Source organism: Pan paniscus, chromosome 3, assembly GCF_029289425.2.
Source record: "Pan paniscus chromosome 3, NHGRI_mPanPan1-v2.0_pri, whole genome shotgun sequence".
NCBI classification, from domain to species: Eukaryota; Metazoa; Chordata; class Mammalia; order Primates; family Hominidae; genus Pan; species Pan paniscus.
Genome location: NC_073252.2, coordinates 93,269,728 through 93,293,634, shown reverse-complemented (window position 1 = coordinate 93,293,634; position 23,907 = coordinate 93,269,728). Strand labels below are relative to the sequence as shown.

The following is a 23,907-nucleotide window of genomic DNA, read 5'->3' as shown; positions in this document are numbered from 1 at the left end:
CTAGATATCATTCTTCCCTGTTTACTAAACTTTTATCTTAGTTTGTAAGTTATTTAAAGTAATAAGGACATGTTGTAGAATAAATTATTTACTATGTGAAGAAATCACCATAACACCAGCTCAGAGTTATACAGAAGTCATCAAAAGTGCTTTCACATATAGTATCCTTTTCAAACCTCACAAGAACCTTACGAGGAAGTTAGGACAGATATTACTTTTCTTGTTGTAGAAGTAGAAAAATAAGGTTGAGTGATTTTAAGTGACTTGCTGAAGAGCATAGACTCAGTGAATGGCACAGCTGGGTCCTATCTCTAGGCTTTCGGCCTTGAGACTTGAGTGTCTTTTGGCAAAATCTCACTGGCCTTCTGTGAAAGTGCAGCATAAACACAACTGCAGAGGCATCCAGGAGAAATATTTGCAGAGTTCCATTCACTGACCTCCAAATCCCACTCCTATTACCCTGTTCTTTAGTCTTCCCAGTTCTCAGCCTTCCTCATTCTCCCCTGGTAGAATTTCTTGCTTGGTAACAGAACCACTATCCTCTCATGCCTTTGTGAAGTGCTCTTTAAAATTTTTGCTAGCATATCCCTAAAAGACTTAAAAAATACATATCTCCATGCACATTTTATGTTGGTATCTAAAAAATATTATCAAAAAATTAAATAGTGGGAAAAGATACCATGTCTGTGTATATTATAAACATTTGACATCTTTAAAAAGAATTGTTGACTTGAAGTTATCCATTGGAATGCAGACACCATAATGATGTCTTACTCAATATTACCAATTAAGAAAATGTAAGAACAAACTCTTCTTTAATAGTAGGAAAACTTGCCAGGCACAATGGCTCACGCCTGTAATCCCAGCACTTTGGGAGGCCGAGGCAGGTGGATCACCTGAGGTCAGGAGTTTGAGACCAGCCTGACCAACACGGAGGAACCCCCATCTCTACTAAAAATACAAAATTAGCCAGGCATGATGGCACATGCCTGTAATCCCAGCTACTTGGGAGGCTGAGGCAGGAGAATTGCTTGAACCCGGGAAGCGGAGGTTGCGGTGGGCCAAGATCACGCCATTGCACTCCAGCCTGGGTGACAGAGTGAAACTCCGTCTCAAAAAAAAAATAATAGGAAAACTTACAGTATTCCTTTTTATATTTTAACTTATATTTCTATGTCATTTCCCCCATAGGTTTTTACTCTAATAGAATAAATTTTAGGCATAAAAATTTCCATCAGTCATCATATTTCTCTGTAATAAAAATTTGCGTATAAACTTTATCTCCTTTGACCATAGGGATCAAATTGTTAATTTTTTTGTAAAAACCCGAATGTACTACAAGTTTTGATAAATAATTACTTGGCATAAAGACTGAATTTTTATTGGAAATACAGCTTTTAATAGGAGAAATGAGGTTTTCATCCCTGCTCCCCTGTCCAGGTAGCTCATTTAGCCAAGTTTGAATGCTACTGCTGAAATGAAACAGGATGAAATCAATTACATTTCTATCTGTCATTTATAATGAATTCAAATACTGAGAACCTTCTCATACATAAGTAAGTAGGAATATGTGGACTTATGTTGTAACAGTGTCCCTCAACTCTGCACGTCTTCCAAGTTACAGGTCAAAAATTACATAGCGATCTGTCATCAAAATTTATGTTCAGTGACCCATCATTTGACATATTAGGCCCTCCTTCAGTTTTGATGAAAGCAAAGAATTTAAACCACCTGATTTGCAAAAAGGATTTGTCACCCAGTTATTACAGTCCCTTATTTTCTCAACTACCACACTAATATTCCCAATTATTCCCTTATCTGGTGCCCTAGAGGTTTTTACACTCTCATGTAATGTATGATGATAAGATTTTCATGCAAGAGATGTCTTTCTTCTGAAAAGCAGAGGGCAAGTTCTTAGAGATATTAGTTATAAGAAGGAGTGCAGACTGGGCGCAGTGGCTCATGCCTGTAATCCAGCACTTTGGGAGGCCGAGGCCGGCAGATCATGAAGTCAGGCAATCGAGACCATCCTGGCTAACACGGTGAAACCCCATCTCTAGTAAAAATAGAAAAAAATAGCTGGGCATCGTGGCATGCCCCTGTAGTCTCAGCTACTCAGGAGGCTGAGGTAGGAGAATTGCTTGAACCCAGGAGGCAGTTGTTGCAGTGAGCTGAGATCGCGCCACCGCACTCCAGCCTGGGCGACAGAGCGAGACACCGTTTCAAAAAAAGAAAGGAATTCATATGGAAGTTAAAGATATACTGTGATTCCCTTAAAAATATTTTTGTTTGTATATCTCTTAGAAATTTTTGCATAGTGCTGGATACTTGAATCCAGCCCTACCTTGAAATCCTAGCACCCTGAACTCCTCTTTATCTGCAGTGTTCCCTTAGTTATTTATATGCCATGTTTTAGGAAACTTTATATGATTTAGTTTGTTATTTCTCCAGGTCATTTACATGTGAAGAGATCCTTCTAATAGTGGAATTTAAAACTGGTCTCTCTTAAAGACATTTCAAGTCATTGTCAAAAATTTGGGGGAGCAATTTTGGAGCGTAAGTAGGCTTTCCTGATGCCCCTAAAATCAAAGCACACCCAATTCTATTGCTAGTTCTGAAAGTAAACCTGTATTGGTCCTATGAGTGACAGGGTCATGTTGATAACAGAAAGTGTGTCCAATGCTTCTTTTCTAAGGACCTCTCTGCTTCCCTGGGGACACCAGCCTGAGGACAGCCTCAACCGAAGTCCTGGAGTAGCCAAAATGTATGTGTCTTGGTGTCCCAGCTTTTTCCAGCCCCCATCTCGTAATCTGCAGCCCACTCTGTCAAGGCTGAAGTCTGTAGCACTGTAGCTGGCTCCTCCTGGTTCTTGGTTTTATGAACAGAAAAGAGTCCAGAGCTCAGGCGGTCCTGAATTTGGATCTCTGCTCCTTTCTGAGCTTATAAACCTGTGCAAGCTCTTCTCTGTGAGCATCATTCTTCTCATCTGAAAATTGGGAATGCAACTACTTCTTTCACAGGCTGCTGTGAGGAGGAATCACTAAGTACAAAGTACCTCGCTGGGGACCTGGAATGCCCCATACAAGCTTCTTGTTTTTCTCCTTTCTTACCCTTGGGCAACTTCTCTCCATTCCTCCCAACTGCTTCTCTGTCGTCCCAATTTCAGCACAAGGAAAATGTTCTTCTTTTGAACTCTCTCTGCTCCCTAAAGCCAGGTCAGGATTCTCATGATTTGCATTAGGGAGTACAAGGTGCCCTCTTCCCCTCCAGGTCACATCCCCTACTTTTCCCACCCTAAAGAATGGTCATTATTCTTTAACACAGAATGTGTCCCATAATTTTCACTTCTCCTTTCCCATTAGACCAGCCCATCTGCCCCAGAATCCTTTCTGTGGGGAGAGAGAAAAGCAAAGAAGAGAGCTCAGGGACAACTACTCCATGCGTGTCATCAAAGCCATGGATAGAAGGCTGCTGGAGGCGGCAAGGTCACCAAGTCTGCCCAGAAAGCTCAGAAGGCTAAACGAATATCATCCCTAATACCTGCCACCCCAGTCTTAATCAGTGGTGGAAGAATGGGCTCAGAACTGTTTGTTTCAATTGGCTGTTTCAGTTTAATGGTAAAAGACTGGTTAATGATAACAATGCATCGTAAAACCTTCAGAAGGAAAGGAGGATGTTTTGTGGACCGCTTTGGGGGTTTTTTGTTTCGTTTTGCATGTGGCAATTATTCGTTGTTAAAATCTATAGTTTTTAATGGAAACAACTTGACCAAAAATCTGTCACAGAATTTTGAGTCCCATGAAAACAAAGTTTAATGAGGAAAAAGATGGGGGACCGTCCCTTTTTGGGGACCAATGCAGTCATAGGACCAACATAGGTGTACTTTCAGGGTGGTAGGGAAAGCAGAGGTGGCTGGAAGAAAATTCCATCTCTTAAGGACATGGATAAGGGTGTTGAAGCTAATGATGTGTATGCCATGGTATGGGGCTGAGAGACTGATGTCATTAAAAGAACAAGTAGACTGGCTTGAAGTACTAGGAGAAAAGAAATGGAAAACCCACAAAAGTAAATTAAAAATTATAAAAATATAGATGGTCTAGGTAAAAATAATAGTAATATAAATTGCCTATCATTTATGCCTCATTACCAAGTATGATAGTGAATATTTCTTTTATTTTAATAACTTGTGTTTCATTAAAAATCTTTTCTACTTATTTTTTTAAAACTGATAATGTTTTCTTATACTTTAGAATTAGAAAGTAATTTTTATGAAGATTAATTAAAATGTTAATACCTATAAAGCAAATGCATGCTAATGACATCTCTAGAATTATAAACTCATAGAGTTTAAAGGAAAATATGTATTTAGGGTTAGCATACAAACAATATTGGCCAATTTAATACTCAATTACTTACATATTTGTAGTGCAATCTTGAAGAGTTATAACCTAATATTGAGTGGACTTTGCCCCACAGAAATGCCAGCGAAGGCTGAAAGGACTCGGGTGTTAAATATTTTTCTTCTAGTTTTTAGATTAACACTATTTCTCTTTTATTTTTTAGGGTTGTTTGGGGTTTGTCTCACCGCTTTTAGTATATCCTTAACTAAATGTTAATAATTATTTTCAAATACTTACCTGTATGCCAGACAGTAGGTGTCTTGTGTATTAATTCATTTAGTTTTTAAGAACCTTATAATGGGTTCTAGAATTATCTTCATTTTGTAAATGAGGACTCTAAGGCATACAGAAGATAAGACACTTGCCCACAGGAGACATAAACATTAGCTCCAAAATCACAGAGTTCAGTTTTGAGCCCAAGCAGTTGAAAGCAGCCCTCTTAGCTGGTACTTTAGGAACTGCTCCTTAGAATAAGATGCTCGATTACACATAGTGGGACTAATAACACCAAACAACAGCAGAATAGGCAAACAGGTCATTCTAATATTGCCGTGTAACTGTTTTTCGTACCTGTTAATAAAATCCCATGCCTTTATAAACACTTGAGTAAATTAGTTCAAATATGCCCCAAATCATTGAAAGGACTATAGTTACTGAACCACAAGGACAGAAATTGTTTGAACATTATTTTGCATCATTGCAACCATGACAACAAGTCATGGTTTATGGTTGAAGTCTTTTATTGTTTTCTGAACTCCAACCTATTTTTCTTTCTCTTGGAATATTTTGTATGTAACTAAAAATAATTTCTAACTCAGAAAGACTTCTTTCTTGTATAAATCAGTTTGTTCAATGGAAGGAGTAGAGAAAAGAGAAGCCTCAGGTTGAAATCAACAAAAAGCATTGAAATTACCAAAATATGAACAGAATTCAGTGGCCAGACCAGAGTACTGACTCCTGGTTAACCAAGATTAGCTTACAAATAAATAGCTTTGCAACAATATAATTAACTACATACTATTCCATGCAATAAATTTCTAACACAACAAAAGATTCTGTATTGTTTCTTGGAATTTTAAATACAGTGTATATAAGGAGACTCATTGTGGAATTGTTTCACATGGAAGAATGTTAGTTTAGTAGTGTGTGTTCTGGAAATATTGCATGAAAAGGTTATATATTTTAAATTGTATGTTATGGCTCTTATATTGATTTGCTGATTCAGACAATCCTTTACATGATAAACAGAATTATTCTTACACACTGTTTTCCTTTCCATTCATCTTCTAAGTTTTATTAGTGCTTTATCATTTTTATCTAAGCCACAATGGTAATAAATGTTGTTGCAGCCACGCTGGCCCTGTAAATATCCTTTTTATCAATATCCATGTTCAGTTCTTAATGCTAAGATAAAGCTGATCCAAAAGAAGCAGAAGTCCTCAGGGTTATTTTTTAAAATTATTTCAAAACTTTAAGAGAAAAACTCACTTTGTTCATGGAAACAATGGGAATTTTTAGCAACTTACCTGTTGCCAAAATCATGCTGTGCTAGCTGGATTCCTTGTGAGATCAGCCAAATCTGAATCATTATCCTTTCTACCCTCAATTACTTTCCGCCTCCTGTATCCCTGCTCCATAAATGGGTCCTTAAGCCAGAAACGGAAGATGAGTGCCCCTTGCACCCCCCTTTCCACATACCATCAACTCCTATGTCCTGTCCTCTGTCCCTTCCAATTTTTGTCTGAATCCATTTTTTTTCCTCCCTGTCTCCTATCCCTATGCCACTTTTTTCTTTTCTGTTTTTTGGAGACAGTGTCTTGCTGTGTCACCCAGGCTGGAGTGCAGTGGTGCACTCATAGCTCTCTATATCCTTGACCTCCCAGGCTAAAGCCATCCTCCTGCCTTAGCCTCCCAAGTAGCTGCAAATACAAGCACATGCCCCATGCTCTACTAATTTTTGCATGTTTCTTATAGAGGTGTGGTCTCACTATGTTGTCCAGGCTGGTTGTAAGGACTTCAGCGCTGACACTGAGTAAGAGAAGGAGCCATTAGGAGGGTTTGAGATGAGGTATAGTGTGATGGTTGATAGTGAGTGTCAACTTGATTGGATTGAAGGATACAAAGTATTGATCCTGGGTGTGTCTGTGAGGGTGTTGCCAAAGGAAATTAACATTTAAGTCAGTGGGCTGGGAAAGGCAGACCCACGCTTAATCTGGGTGAGCACCATCTATCCAATCAGCTGCCAGCGCAGCCAGGATAAAGCAGGCACAGAAACATAAAAAGTCTAGACTGGCCTCGCCTCCCAGCCTACATCTTTCTCCCTCAGCAGCACATTTAGCAAGAGTCCCATGCTGGACCCTTCCTGACCTCAAACATCAGACTCCAAAGTCTTTAGTTTTGGGACTTGGATTGGCTCTCCTTGCTCCTTAGCTTGCAGAAGGCCTATTGTGGGACTTTGTAATCATGTGAGTTAATACTTAATAAACTCATATATATATATATATATATATATTTCTGTCCCTCTGGAGAACTCTGATTCATACATATAGTATGCTCTGACTTATAGTTTATGGATCACTCTAACTACAGTGTTGAAAATAGACAGTTGAGTTTTCAGGGGAAAAGCAGAAGATAAGACAGACAATGTTTGCAATAATTCAGGAAGGAAATGATAGTGACTTGGACCAGGAAGAGGTGGGAGTGAGGGAATGAGAAGTGGTCCAATTCCTAATGTGTGCTGCTCTAACATTGAATAGGCTAAGAAAGAGGAAAAAAGTGGTCAACACTAAGTCAGGCTTTTGTCTAAGTAATTGGAAGGCTACAGTTGGCATTAAGTGAGGTGCATAAGACTGTGAGAGGAGCAGGTTTGGAAAGGCGGTTCAGGAGGTCATTATCAGACAACCAACTGGAGTTGCATGAAGACAGTTGGATATATGAGTCTGGAGTTCAGCGGTGGGGTCTGGGCTGGAGATAAATTTAGGAGTCATCTGTGTGAGACTGGATGAGCTCACCAAGGAAGTGAATATGGATAGAAAATAGAAAGCAGCAGAATTCCAAGGACCGAGCCACAGGGACACAAATGTTAGCCTAAGGAAGCTGTGAGGCATGAAGCAATGTAGGACAAAACCCAGGAAAGTGTGCTGTCCAGAGAAAGCAAGTCAGGAGGAGGAAGGAAATAACCGGATCACATGCTGCTGTGAGTCAAGTAAGATGAGCACTAAGACCTCAGCAGCACATTTAGCAAAGAGAAAAGAGCAGCTATGGTGAAGCAGTGGAAGTGAACACAGATTAGAGCGGGCTCAGTGGGGAATTGAAGACAGCAAATGTAAACAACTATTCCAAGGAGTTTTGTAAGGCAGGGCAAGCAGAGAAATATAGGTGGTGGGCGGGGGGTGAGTAGAGGCAGAAACGGGTGAGAAGGGTTTTTGTTCTAAGTTTTGAAAACCAACAGCACATCTGTAGCCTGGTGGAAATGATTCAGTATCAAGGGAAATTGAATAATTTAGGAGAGAAAAAGAGAATTGCTGGGACTTGCCCTTGAATAGAAGAGCGAGACTAAGATACGGAGTACAAATCCGAGGTGACAGATAGGAACACAGAGAGCTCCCCCAGTGATAAGAGACAGGGTGCAGATGGGGGTGGGGACACGGATAGTGGGAGAGCCCTGGAAGATGTCTTGTGATTGTCAGTTTTCTCAGTGACATAGAAATCTTGGTCATTAGCTGAAAGTGAGGCTAGAAGGGGAGGTAGTGGAAAGGAGTGTGAAATAGTTATCTAGGAGAAGGGGAAAGTGAACAATGAAAACATAGTGTGCTTTCTTGGCAGAAATAAAGGCCCACTTGTGATCTGTTATGAATTTTAAGAGGAGCCCACTCTCCATGGCTATTTACACCCATGTTCCACCTCAAGAACACAGAGCGGGGTGCCGGGCATGATGGCTCACACCTGTAATCCCAGCACTTTGAGAGGCCGAGGCAGGCAGATCATTTGAGGTCAGGAGTTCGAAACTAGCCTGGCCAACATGGTGAAACCCTATCTCTACTAAAAATACAAAAATTAGCCTGGCATGGTGGTGGGCACCTGTAATCTCAGCTACTCATGAGGCTAAGGCACAGGAATCGCTTGAACTCAGGAGGTGGAGGCTGGCTGCAGTGAGCTGAGATTGCACCACTGCACACGGTGAGACTTTGTCTTAAAAAAAAAAAAAAAACCCACAGTGGTGTTGTAGGCAAATAGTGGCCAAGTGAATATCTTGAAGTGACAAAGGGATGAGAGCATTGACAGTATAATGCAAGAATCATATATAAAGCTAGACATTGGAATTTATACTTGAAAGTCTGAGAAACAAATTGGTAAATTCAATAGATTGTAGGTGCTGGTGAAGGATTATTGAATTCAGTATCTTAGAGTGAATAGGAAAGACAGAAAAGGGTAAAGGAAAGGATAATTGGAACTAAGTTTATGGAGGAGTTGTAATTGATGATAAGGACAAGAGCTAAATCATGCTTCTCAAACTTTAGTGTGGATATAACCCCCTGAAGTTCTTACTAGGATGCATATTTTGATTTGGTAATAGCTGGGCAGAGCCTTAGATTCTATATGTCTATCAAGCTCCCAGTGACACTGATGCTATTGATCCAGGGATTGCATTTTTAAGGGCAATGATCTAGACTGGTATTTCTCAACCCTAACAGTAAATTACAACCCTTGGGGAGCTTAAAACACACTGATGCTAGACCAGTGAATTGGAGTTTTTGTGGGTTGGATTTAGCTTCTCTGGGTTGAATTTAGAATTAATATATTACAAATGTTTTCCACATTATTCTATTGTGAAGCAGAGTTGAAAACCTTTGGCCTAGAATGTGTGACCTTAGAGGATAAGGTCATTGCAGGATGGAGGGTCATGGAACTGAAGGGCCAAGATGTTGGAAGCATCACCTTTGTGGTTATTAAACTCTTCAGAAATTATGCTTTAGATAAAGTGACTATAAGCCCAGAGGTCTGTAAATAACTACAAAAAAAAAAAGAGTCAAAATTGGGTGATATAATCTGGTGACATGAGATTCAAGGCAAAGATGTTTAGAGAGAACAGTCTGAAAGACACAATGCTGAGCAAGGACAGCACTTACCCATCCCCAGACCCAGTGGCACATTGGATTTGGGAAATCAACATCCACCCCTTCAGAGGACTTCAGAAGAAACAATGGCATCAGAAAGACCTAGACTTTAGTATGAGAAAAACGTAAAGGAAACAATCTAAAACGAGACCAAAATGTTAGAAGATTTTCATGCTGTCTTCCAGGTGGTATGGAAGAGTGTCAGGACTTCTGGAGTTGGTGATGTGTAGCCCCTGGTATTACAGCACAGGAGGTGAGGGGCGGCCTGCAGTCCTCACTAAGCCTCTCATGGAGATGATTCTCTCAAAGCAGAGTGCTGTGATATGGCTGGCAGCCCTGGGGTGTTGGGGACTGTGGGGTCTTGTCAGAAGTTGGAGGAGTCCTGGGCCCCCCTCTTCATTCCCGCAGCTATTTTCTAGCTGTAGAACGCTTTGCTTCTTGAAACAAAGGCGTGAAAGCAAATCCAGTGTGGAAAACAGATAAAAGCAGAGTTTCTGTGATTCAAGTGGGAGTTAAGGGAGGAGAGCAGTGTCCCCCACAGGGGTCGTCAAACACTGCTGGGGCTTCTCAGGGGTCCTGAGGTTCAGGTCAGAACCACTGCTCCAACACAGGCAAGAGACACCCAAGGCAAATGTGTAATTATGTATAATCGAGTAAAGATCATATACCCAACAATCATGTCTCTTCAAATCTTTTGTCAACCATGCAGATTGAACACTTTCTTCCATGTAATAAACTCTTCATACAAACAAGTGGTTTCTAATATCCCTTGGGACTTCTTTATGTTGTTTATGATTAGGATAACATCACTGTTAAACTGACATCATTTACATAGGAGGAACCGTAGTTTTGAATAGTTATGGGTTCTCCAGAGGCAAACCATGAACCAAAGGTATGAATGTGAGTAGTTTTTTAAGAAAGCGCTTCCAGGAGAACCCTGTAAGTGGGTGAGCAAGCAGGAGAGGAAAGAAGCCTAGTACAGGTTGAATGTTCCTTATACAGAATGTGTGAGACCAGAATTGTTTTGGACTTCAGGTTTTGGAGTACTGGCATATACATAATGAGATATGTTGGGAATGGGACCCAAGTTCAAACATGAAATTCATTTGTTTCATATGCATTTTATGCACATAGCCTGAAGGTAACTTTACATAATATGTTAAACAATTTTGTGCCTGAAACAAAGTTTGTGCATACTGAACCATCAGAAAGCAAAGGGATCACTATGTGAGTCACTCACATGGACAATCTATGGTTGTTTGCTGTCACCGTCATTCCCTTGGGGATGCTGAATAAACTGTGTGTTACGCACCTGCATTTTGACTGCAACCAGTCATGAGGTCATGTGTGGGATTTTCTACTTGTGGTGTCATGTTGGTGCTCAAAAACTTTCAGATTTTGGAGCATTTCAGATTCCAGATTTTTGGATTAGGTATGCTCCATTTATAATAGTGTCAATTCAGGTCCAGTCTCAAGGATGTAGCTGCAGCCTCATCCCTGCAAGGGACTTCTGGAAAGTTACAGCTCAGATTCTGACCCAATGAGACAGAAGTCATATTTCTGCACCCATTAGTCAATGGCTAATGGGGAAGTTATTAAAAATCCTAGGCAAAAACAATCCATGAGCCTGAGGGCTGCTCTTCAGAGAAGAGGGCCAGGTATGAGTACTTGAAAGAGAAGCACACTGAGCACAGAAATTGTAGAAGGGATGCAAGAACAACTGAGACGAAGGGAGCCTGTCCATGCTTTGTGTGATAGGAGGCTTTCTTTAGAAGGGCATAGATAACCTAGGTAAAGATTCCACTCAAAAACTATTAATTCCAACTTTTAATTATCATCAAAGAGATTTTTAACAGTATAAATTGTGCCACCTTCTCCCGTGCACTTCCAGCAGGATCGTATTTCCACACATAGGGTGAAACGTTGAGAAAATCCAGGTCAAGTGAATATGAGTATATATCTCAGAGATACCCAGGCATAGCCCTGACTGAATGTAGAGTCTGTATTTGGAAACAAAATACATATTTAAAACACCCACTGTTGTAAATAGATTCTATTCTTTTTCTCACTACCCTGAGTGCAAATATCAAGAATGTTTAGCTTTTTCAGCATTTACATCATTACAAATAGTTTCTCTACTCTACAACCTCATATGTTTCTATATTTCAGGATTGTTGTTGATTTTTATTTTTCTCTATAAATGTTGGCTTCTCTTCTAAGGATTAGAGGAGCATTATTTGAGAGTCCCTGCCTTAAGTGTAATTTAGAGTTGTGCAATGTCAAACCCACTGACAGATTTAGAGATTAATTTCTAGACGTCTTGTGGTGCTAGAGTATCTCCTTAACGTTTTGAAAATGGCAACAATATTGACTCCCTACCACTAAAGGTTACCTGTATCCACATTCACCCTAATGCAAAAGGAGAGTTTAAGTGTGGTAAATATCAACGTTGTTTGTTGTTTTGCTTTATGGAAAAACCTGTGCATAGAAAAAAAAAAAAGGCAACTGCCAGAATAAGAAATAGTTTACCTCCAGAAGAACAGCTTATACAGGTATGTTTCCTCTTTTTATTCAGCAAGTATAACATCACTATTACTACATTAATATTATTCACATAGAAAAAATAGTTTAGTAGTTTTAAATGGTCATGTCTTAAGGTCAGGTTCCCCAAAAGCACACCCTGAGCCAAAGATTTGAATGTTAGCATTATACAAAAGGAGGGATTTGAGTATGATTTGTAAGCTATTCAGATTGTATTAAGAATTGGTAGAAAAACTTAAAAAAAATTTGGCTTAGATACATCTCCAAATATGTGTTTTGCTACATTTTGAAAGGTATTTTCAGGGATATTTAATCCATACGTTTCAGTGAGGCTACACGTAAATCATCCAAATGTTATTTTATTACAGCTATGTGATGTCTAAAATGCCTTTTGTGCTTTTAAAAATAGTCTTTCTATTCTTTTCTGAAAAGCAGCAGGTAAGTTGCCAAGAGTAAACAAATCAAATAGTGAAAGGTTTGAGTTCAGTTTGAAACGCTTATCCTATAATTTTTTATTGGGTTCTGAACTTGGCAGCACACATTCCCCATTCGTGCCTGCAGGGCAAAGTGAAAACAATTTGAACACTGTATTTCCCAACTGGTTCATTGACATTTGAGAATAATGTAGTACAGACAGAATCAGCATGTTTGGCAGGTGAGTGATACTTAACATGACCTTGGAAAGTTACTTCCCACCAGTTTGCAGAAGTTCATGGCCTGGAACAACATCGTACATATTACAAAACACAGGTATCGCTTCTCGGCCTTTTGGCTAAGATCAAGTGTACAAAATGCAGGTTAGGACAGACAGCCATCAGGGGATCCATGCTGAGGATTTATCTACTTTTCTCATTTATCTTTAGGTGGAATGGTTGAAAAATGAAGACATAATTGATCCCGTTGAAGATCGGAATTTTTATATTACTATTGATCACAACCTCATCATAAAGCAGGCCCGACTCTCTGATACTGCAAATTATACCTGTGTTGCCAAAAACATTGTTGCCAAGAGGAAAAGTACAACTGCCACTGTCATAGTCTATGGTGAGTGGCCCTTCAGGGTCTCAATCTAGTTCATGTCTAACTGCAGTTTCTCGTTGGCATCGGTAAAGCTAGAAGCCCTTTTTTTAAAATTTCATATTATTTGAGACAGGGTCTTGCTCTGTCACCCAGGCTGGCGTGCAATGGCATGACCATAGCTCACTGTAGCCTCGATCTCCTGGGCTCAAGGGATACTCCCACCTCAGCATCCTCTGGAGTAGCTGGTATTACAGGCATGCACCACCATGCCCGGTTCTAGAAGCTCCTTTTCAATCTCCATCGCTGCTTGCTTGCTGCTTTTCACAGGGGCAATGAGGTTTAATTGCTTTCCTGGTACTGATATGAAAGGATAGGCTCGGACAGCCTCAGCCCTTTCTCAGTCAGCTTCTAGGAAAGCAAAGGAAGCCTACCTGAGTGGCTGCTGCTTCTGTAAGCCCTCTTCTCTCCAGAACCTGCACCACCAAGATCTAGATTGAGTTCTAAAGATGAATATGCTTCTATCAGCCTGCTGATGTTTCTGTGGACCTAACAACCTCAGTCTTACCATTGCAAACCCTCAGAAAGCGGGAGCTGACCTATTCCCAAAATACATTAGAGCAATTTTAGCTTCTTATAACTCGTTCTACTCACTCCATCAGAGGTGTGCAGAGTGAAGATAAGGGCTGCCTTATCTGGCCAAGTGGCCCTAATCCTAACGATATGCTAAAGTCCAAGGAAGCAACTTCTTAGGAAGCTTCCTCCCACACCCTGGTCCTTTCTAAGCCAGCTCATCTCTAAACCTATCAATTCTCTGGAAGTACTAAGCAATTTCATACCCCATTCTGATGTGGCACATATGCTTTTATCTCCCTGTGTGGTTTAGCACTCAGTTATTTTCTAGTCATTTCATGAGTAGATTCATCTCCCCAGCTAAAGTTAAGCTCCTTGATAGATTGAGAGACTGGTCTATATATTTACATATTTCTCACAATGTTAGACCTCTAATAGTTCCTCATATTATTGATGTTTTACTGTCTCAGAGGAAATTGAACAACCTGGGAAGTATTTAGAGGTTATGCTACCTGCAGAAGGATGTGCCCCTGCCTCACCACCTCTTAGAACATAATGACGATTTTTATCACTGTTTTAGTGTCAAACTCCATGGGCCTTGGAGTCTTATTGACTGAAGGAGGGAGAGCCACTGGCAAGTATGTGGTTCATGGTACAGTCAGTCATGTGTCACTTAATGATGGGGACACATTCTGAGAATTGCATCGTTAGGTGATTTCATCATTGGGCAAATATCATAGAGTGTATTCACACAAACCTAGATGGTATAGCCTACTGCACACATAGGATAGACGGTATAGCCTATTACTCCTAGGCTACAAACCTGTATACTATGTTACTGTACAGAATACTGTAGGGAATTGTAACAAAATGGTAAGCATTTATATATCTAAACATAGAAAAGGTGCTATAAAAATAAGATATCAAAGATAAAAAAAAAGATACACCTGTATAGGGCACTTACTATGAATGAAGCTTGAAGGCCTGGAAGTTGCTCTGGGTGAGTCAATGAGTGAGTAGTGAGTGAATGGGAAGGCCGAGGACATTACTCTACACTGCTGTAGACTTTATGAACACTACACTTAGGCTATAGCACATTTGTAGAAAAAGTAAAGTAATACACCACAATGTTACAACAGCTATGAGGTTATTAGGTGATAGGAATTTCTCAGCTTTGTTATAACCTTATGGAACAGACCATTATGGTATATGAAGTCTGTCCTTGACTGAAATGTTATGGGGTACATGATAGGACTGAAGGAGTTAAGAATTTGTCACCCCAAAATATGCCACTTGGCATATTGACTATTTTCTGCATTAAAGGTCCTTGAGAAACAGCAGGCTCAAGATCACTCTGATAGTCCTTCTGACTCTTAAAAGCAGGAGAGGAGATTTTCAGCTGAAAGATGGCTTCCCTATACTAGAAGGAAAGTAACATTCTTATCCTCAAGGACAGGAAGTTGAGACCACGGGGAAGTTACGATCCAGATAATTCTGTATCGATCTTATTAAAATAACTCTTAATCTTATTTTAGCCTTAACACATAATTGACTTTTTCATAACTTACTACTCTTTGTCCAATTCAATATATAAGCATTCAACTATAACTGCATCTTTGGGTCTTCATTTTCTTAGGCCATGTAAAAGTTATATTAAGTAAATTTACATGTTTTTCTCCTGTTGATTTGTGTTACACCAATTTAATTCTTAGGCCCAGCCAAAAAAAATCCTAAAAGAACGGAAGTAAAATATTGCCTACCCCACAGTACCATTCAGATGGATGTGTGTTTATGAGAAAAGAAACCACTATGCTGTTCCAAAGGATGAATGTAGTACTGCTTTAAAAATGTCATTTTAATTACAGGAAAAATGGCACAAAAATTTTTTGATCCTCTGATTACCCTGAGGTTTAATTTCCTAGTCCAGATAATGGCTGTGTTGAATTGTATGCAATTGCCTTTCTTAAATCACAATAAAATCTTTTCTTCTTCTTATCTCTTTTTAAACTGCCTGAAAGACTTGATTAACAACATTTGAAATGCAAGAAAGAAATGGGGCACAATCACAGCATGTGCCAGTCATAAATAACTAATGAAGGCAGACTATATATAGTTGTATTATATAGATGTTTAATGCACATGCAAATCTGCAAATCTCTTCCTATGTATTTTATGCTTTCAATATCCATAAATACAATGAATGTGTTGTCTTTAGGAAGGATCAAACGCAAGTAACTTATTATTTAGAATTAAGGAAATAGCTTTGGACTAGGGTCAGGAATATTGGGTCATAGGAGTATTTCTGTCACTAACTGATCTTCAGAGGGTCTTTTAACCAGGATTCTCTGAGCCCTTGCCTCCTTCTCTGTAAATGAAGGGATAAACCTACGATCTCCAAAGACTTTTTCATCTCTGAAAATTTCTGATTATTCATTTCTCATTAAAATCCCAGCAGAACAGTACATATATCCCAAACCCCAAATATCAGCTTGCCAGTATGCTAGTAAGCAGTTTATACAGACAATTCCATGGCAGGGAATTTTGTAAACTTGAGCAGGTTAAGTTGCTTTTTGGAACACTAACTGAAACCCTACCTATCCACCATCTACTCATCCTTTACATTAGCTCCTAAAATAACTTGTCCAAGCCTCATAGGTTGGACTCAGCAGAACGCCATAGAAAACATATATATCTAACCAGTATTTCATATTTAGCAACTGTTTTATATATTTTTTGTTAATGTAATTTTTAGATTGCAAATATACATCCATTAGAGAAAATTTGGAATACAGAAAAGGTCAAAGAAGAAAATACCTATACCTATAATTCTGTCACCCAGAGATAGCATTTAAACAAAAATTATATGTATAATACTTGAATTTTCTTTTTTTTTATTTTTTTATTTGAGACAGGGTTTCACTGTCGCCCAGGCTGGGGTGCAGTGGCGCAATCTTGGCTCCTGTAACCTCTGTCTCCTGAGTTCAAATGATCCTCCCTCCTCAGCCTCCCAAGTACCTGGGACTACAGGCATGTGCCATCACACCTGGTTAATTTTTGTATTTTTTGTAGAGATGAAGGCTAGTCTCAAACTCCTAGACTCAAGCAATCTGCCCATCTTGGCCTCCCAAAGTACTGGGATTATAGGCATGAGCCACTGCACCTTGCATATACTACTAGTACTTTATATGTATACATAAGGTTTAAAAATAAGCATTATACATTGTTATATTATACATCTTTTATAATTTAAAATGTATAAATACATATTAAGTATTGTATACATATTATATAAAAATTATATACATATACATTATTATGCATAATGTATCCATAAACATTACTTTTATTTAAAACATACTGAAACATTCATGTATTATTTATTTATTTGGAGACAGGGTCTCACTCTGTTGCCCAGGCTGGAGTGTAGTGATGTGATCATAGCTCACTGCAGCCTCTACTCCTGGCCTCAAGGGATCCTTCTGCCCCAGCCTCCTGAGTAACTGGGTCTATATACACATGCTGACATGACCTGCTAATTTTTTTTTAAATTTTTGTGGAGCTAGGGTGTTGCTATGTTGCCCAGGCTGGTCTTGAACTCTTGGTCTCAAGCAATACTCTCTCCTTGGCCTCCCAAAGTGCTTGGGTTACAAGCATGAGCCACTGCACCCAGCCTCATGAATTATTAAATAGCCTTCTACAGTATCACTTTTAATGGCTGTCCAGGAGTCCATTACATGAACATATATGGCTGGCTTTGCCATTGTCTTGTTTTTGAACATTACAGTTGTTTCCAATTATTCATCTTTATATTAAATAAAGTTGCTGTAAAAAATGTTTCTGTCTGTAAATATAACATTCATGATTATTCCCTATTGTATAGGTTTCTAGAAAACAAAATATTGGGCAAATGCTGTGCACATATAAGGTTTGTGTTACTTGAATGGCTAATACATTTCTTTAGTATCAGGAAACAGATGCATATACTAGTTGTATTATATTTTAGCTACAAGGAAATAATTTTGTTAGAAATTGTTTAATTACAATATTGTACAGACTCACATTATTGAAGTATTAAAAATGTATATCAAAGTATTTTCTAAAGAGAGGTCTGCAGAATTGAATAGTGTGCAGTGTTACGGTGTAGGTTTTACAATCACATATGCTGACAGCTCCATCAGACATCATAATTGGCCTTTATACACAAAGTAAGTGTTTATTTCAATATCAACTAATCGCCAAGTAACTCAAATAGCCAGTCAATTTGTTTATAACCCCAGTACTGTAAGATTTTATTTTTTAACCAGGTTCACTGGTTTGTGCAAGTGAATAAAAATCCTTAAAACGTTGTAAAGTTTACATATGCTTAAAAAATCAATCTTTTTTTTAAGGCTAAATTATTTTATTCTGTTCCCATGCTATAGATTGACTTGCAGGCTTTTCATAGAGATGTAAACATTTATTATTTGAGACGAGCTGTCAAAAGTAATTTTGGAGCTTGACTAGGTGAGGAGATAGGTGTATTTTTTAAGAACACTGGCCAAAGAAAAGAGAACACATACAGTCCTATTTATTTTTCTGAGTAGGTGAGTAAATCTTGACAAACTTTTTTTTTTTCTCTGTCTATACAATAAAACTTTGGATAAAATGAGGTCCATGGTCTCTTCTGGCTTTGAAATTTTGGATTTTTATAATGGTCGCTTGGAAAATAACTCTTTGTTTACATATTGTGTCTGTTTTGTGTGTCCGTGTGTGTTGTGTATGCACACATGTTTAATCCACTTTTTACTGTTTGCCTCCTTTCAGTCAACGGTGGCTGGTCCACCTGGACGGAGTGGTCTGTGTGTAACAGCCGCTGTGGACGAGGGTATCAGAAACGTACAAGGACTTGTACCAACCCGGCACCACTCAATGGGGGTGCCTTCTGTGAAGGGCAGAGTGTGCAGAAAATAGCCTGTACTACGTTATGCCCAGGTAAATAAACCAGTCCTCTCATTCCAAGTATCTCCTATTATTCAAGAAACATGCTTTTAGAGAATAGATACACAGACTTTATTCTTGATCTGAATGTGTGATGAACATTATTTAAATCCATCCTACTCACTGTTTACATTGCTGGGAAATCAAGTATTTTCCTCCAAAAGAATACTTAACTTTGTTACCAAAACATGCAAAATTGTATAAAACAGGAGATTAAACACTACTGGATATAATCCCTTTATATTATTCAACAAAACTGCTGGGGCCAAGATTGCAGATTTTATAATTCAAAGGATTTGAATGGCACTGGAAGCCACATATTTTAGGAATAACAATCCTTGATCTTCAGAAAACCGTAGAAATTAATTGGAACTGAAATTTAGAAAATGTTTTAGATGGAAATATTTTATATTTGGTGTCAGTTTCTGGTGAAGGGCAAATACAACATTTGAAATGAATTATAAGGAATGCAAAGTTTTTTGGTACTTGGGATAATGGATTCTGAAACTACAATGCAGTCAGTTCTTTGTTATCTGTAAATGTTGGTCATCTATTTTTTTGAGTTATTTGCTGTAGTACCTACAGCAAGATTGCATGCATCTCTCCACTTCTTAGCATCTTTCTGTACTATCTCATATTGCTACCAGCTCTTATCCCTAGGTAAATCGAAGATAATATTTGCCAAAAGCAAAAACAAAACCCTTTAAAATGCCTCGTTATACAATATATTCCAAAGCTAAGCTAAAATTTTGAAATAATCCATAAATTTACTGCACTCATTGGAGTAGCTATTGTGTTTTCAATTTTATTGTTCAGATACACAGCCTCCTTACTTCTCCTTTTTGCCTAATTTGGTCGTGTTTATCCTTTAACCTTTATCTTTTAACCTTTCTCAGAGATGGGCTGGACAAATGAACTGGAGAGATATACATAATCTACACTTTACATTCCCAAGTGTTGATTTCCAAATGTCAAAACAGTCTCCCACAGTGAGCCCTTTGAGAACTTTTATTTATGAAACAAATTTTGACACTTAGCTAGCTTAAAATTTCAGATTTTGTTTTATAGGAGCTGACTCCCACAATTAAAAATGCACTGATCAATTAGAGTTGAAATAGAAATGTGTGTGTGTGTGTCAGTGTTTTGGTACACTGGATTGGTGCAGGTCAAAGCAAATGTTTTTGCTCTAAGTAGTTGGGACTTGCTTATACAGCCAGTTCTGTATGACTGAAATATTAATGCTTTTCTCATTTTTCATGTGGGTATGTTTATAACCATATCCACATTATACATAATATATTTACATAATAATTTGAATATGAAATCACTTAGATTTCTCAAACTATGTGGACTATTAAAATGATATAATTTTTACTAATATGTAGATATAAAAGGTTAAGGTGTTCAATAAATGATGTTTAGCATTGTTTTACATTGAATCCTTGATCATCATAATTATATATTTCAGGGAAAATTAATATTTTAAAGCTCTTATTTCAACATTTTTATCCTATTTTTGTGAGAAGCTTAAGCTGCATTTTAAAGTGTGATTGAAATTTACTATATCTTTTTTCAAACTGAGACTTAAGTTGTGTGCTTTTAAAATAGAGATATCTAAGTTCATTATCTTTGAAGTTGCTGACAAGCCAGCCACCAAAATTAGGAAGAAAGTAAGTCAGTTCTAAATGACTGAATCACAACAAATATTAGGGACTTACCTAAATTTTTTAAATAAAAATAGAAACAGAAACATCATCAAATAATAAATGAAAAATAATAGCATGTTCATGAAAACATTACAGGTTTCAGCAGAATCAAGCAGGCCAGATGAAAAAAGTAAAATAAAAAGACTATATAAAATGTAGGTGAAAGAGAAGAGATAAATAGATATATACCAACTGGATGAATGAATGGAAGGTTGGATAGATTTCTTCTCCACGGTACCAACCTCTTCTCTGAATTCTCACATGAGCTTACTTTCACTGTCCACATGGCCCTAGGAATGAAGGAATCCTGGATCCAAAGAGAGCCCTCCTAATTTTCAATACAAAACCCAGAAGCTCCCCCATTAATAGGAAAAGGGAAACCATCATGGCCTACTTTTACATAGCTCCTGGTGACAACTTTGGATTTTGTATGTCTCAGTCAGCCTCCCTTGGCTTGGTCAATGAGAAAGCACTCACACACTCTATAGGAAAAGCTCACCAAACCCAAATGATGTAGAACATGCAGTTCCCAGCAATTGAAATGAATACAGTGCTTCTCAGTAGGGCATGCTTGTTCTTGTTTTGTTTTGTTGTATTATATTTGAGCTCTGCTCCATCCCTTAAGCAGCTGCCTCTCCCTCTGACCTCCTGCTGCATTTTTTCCATGGCAGTGGATGGCAGGTGGACGCCATGGAGCAAGTGGTCTACTTGTGGAACTGAGTGCACCCACTGGCGCAGGAGGGAGTGCACGGCGCCAGCCCCCAAGAATGGAGGCAAGGACTGCGATGGCCTCGTCTTGCAATCCAAGAACTGCACTGATGGGCTTTGCATGCAGAGTAAGTCAATTTAAGCAAACTGCAGACATTGAGGGGGCTGGAGATTGAACCATTTGGAGTTTTTTAAGGAAACATTAGAAATAAAGAATTCTTTGAACAACAATAAAATGCAATAACATAGCAATATTCTAGCTTGCTCTCAAAATTGGAAAAAGCGAATTTTCCAGGAACCAGAATAAAAAGTAACTATGTCCGGCTAACAAATGGCATGCAATATTGCTTTTTCATGAGCAAGGGGTGATTCAATCACTTATATGGAAGGGAACCATTACTTAGTTTTATCAGAAAGCACAAAAGAGCGCTCTAAACTCCTCACAGAGTCAAAACAAGACTTCTAAAATGTAAGCCGTTTATTCTTAATTCATGGCAGGTACCTAACCCAAATGTCCATGGAGTGTAAAATAGATGTAAAGATGACAAACATTTCTGTAGGTAGATTTACCTTAGAACGAATGTTTAGTGAGAACATCTCTGCAACCTCTTGAAAATTCTGGGTTTGTATTAGAAATTATAATGCGGGTATGATTTAGTTTATTTAAAGGAAATAAATATTGATAAAGCATACATTTTTAAAATGAGTGCCGAAGATTGGCTCAGGAATGGAATGGGTGCTATAAGCTAGATATTCTCCATTTTTTTCACGTCTTTGTTCTTTAGATTTTCTTAATTAAGTGGTAGTTTGATTTCATACTTGCAAACTCTGACCCCTTTATTGAGGAGCCCTCAGATGTACACAGTTTACTATCTCTTTTCATGACCATAAATTGAGGTATTAAGAATTATTCTGAAATCATACCTATTCAGATTAATGGATCAAACAATGTGCTGTCTTTGGATCTGAACTAATGGTTGTCTAGTGTTGACATTTCTCATAATACATTACACATTGCTAGCAGAATACAAGCAGCTGAAGGTGTTTGTGCAAAGGTATTTGCATTTGTCATTTAAGAATAAAATATTTTGTTTTTACCACACTTATGAAATCCTGTTTACTTTTCAGAGTCTATACACACAGGAACCTTTAGAAAGATATCTTACTTAAAATACAAATAAACAATTATGTTGCTCACACAGAATAAAAATCCAATAGGCCTCTTATTTTTATGTTCAGGGTACACTGCATTCCCCGAGAACGGGCTGCTGCTGAGTGTATAAAGCACAGCTTCTGGTAATGATGTGGGGCCTGCCAATGTGAACCTCACAAGTTTGTACCAGAAATGCATAAATGAAAATCGGTTTTGCTAACCATTTATCTAGAGGTACAGAGTTTGTTTGGGTTGAGGATTAAAATAGCAACATACCACATACAAGTTAGTCTTTTTAACATTTTCATCACTTAGTATTTTTCCTTTACTCTAGAACAGACTGATTCATGCAATTGCAAAGTAGAAATAGTTGGACTTTTTCTATCTTTCTGCCTTTCACGTTCTTTCTCTCTCAATATACTATTTCAATCTTGGGTGATTTAATGCCTACTACTTCTATTGTGCATATTTGCAAATCCTCAGAACAACCTCTTTAACAAGGAATACAATGCCACGAGACAGAACCTTTTATTAGTCATAGAAAATGTCACATTTTAAATTATGACAAATACAAACATGATATATTCAAACTAAGACTTTCATGACATAGCAACCCCTTAGCTTCTAGATCATTTCTTAGGCATTCATAGAATTTTTTCCTTATGATTGGATATTTGCCAGTAATGATGGCATGAAGTGTGTGTCTATTGACAGGGAAGAGGAATGAGGCTATAGGAGGAGATTTTTTAGTTGTTTGTTTGTTTGTGTTTGTGTTTGTTTTTGTTTGTATTTTTATCACGTCTCTTGTTTGATGGAAACATTTTGCTGTTTGGGTTAAAATCATTCCATTTAAAGCTATTTATTTCTACAGCTCTGATTTGCTATAGTAACAATCCCTACTAAGTCAATAAACTCTTTCATCTGCCCTCCTGTATCCACTCCAGTCCAACAGAGAATTGTAGTCTATATCACTATTGATTTCCTCAGTGATAAAACCACAGAGATATTCTGCACTGTGTAATTACAGTATTTTACAGTGAAAGCTATAGTTTCTGTTTACCAGTTAGCTTAGTGTATCTGGGACAGTATTACTGCCAAAGTTTTGTAAAAAAATAATATTGTTTGGCCATTATTTTGGAAAACAAAGGCTTCTAACAGTGAAAGTGCAAAGTTCGCAAGAGGGACAAGGTCAGTATTAAGAAAAAGAATGGGGGTAGAAAAGATAGCCAGAAAGTTGCAATCAGCAATTAGGAATTATCATTTAATATTTATTTCCTTTGGGAGAATTAGTGTCTGGAATACATTAATAAATAGTCCTTCAATGATATCACAATGTTATCTCAAAATAAAGCTAGTCTACTTTCAGTGAACCAGGTAAGAACTACAACCTCTGAATCTATTCAAAATTGTATGCAAATAATTCTGATATAAATGTAGGTGTACTGCTAGATAGGAGAAATTCAGAGTTCATAATGGATGTTAGTAGGATTCAGAGTTACCTAGATAATGTAGCATAATATTTTTTCAAAAGCTAACTTGGTACTTAAGAGGAATACAATGTGAAATATATAGAAAATATTACTGTTGATATTTATTTGTTAATTTGTTCAAAACAAATTCAGATATATTTCCTTGTTAAGCACTTAATACAAACACCTTTGACTGAAAATATATTAAAATGTTGGATAAAATATTGCAAACTTAGTAGACATACA

At 37.9% G+C, this 23,907-nt stretch overlaps 1 protein-coding gene across 2 annotated transcripts in view; it reads left to right on the top strand.

Annotated features, from left to right (window-relative positions):
• UNC5C (unc-5 netrin receptor C) overlaps window positions 1–23,907 on the top strand; it is a 388,152-nt gene that overhangs the window by 293,096 nt on the left and 71,149 nt on the right. For both annotated transcript variants that reach the window (XM_008955313.5, XM_003829912.5), the window contains exons 5-7: window positions 12,922–13,102; window positions 18,452–18,619; window positions 21,003–21,167. In XM_008955313.5, coding sequence (XP_008953561.1) covers window positions 12,922–13,102; window positions 18,452–18,619; window positions 21,003–21,167 — 514 coding nt within the window. The remainder of the gene's footprint in view (window positions 1–12,921; window positions 13,103–18,451; window positions 18,620–21,002; window positions 21,168–23,907) is intronic.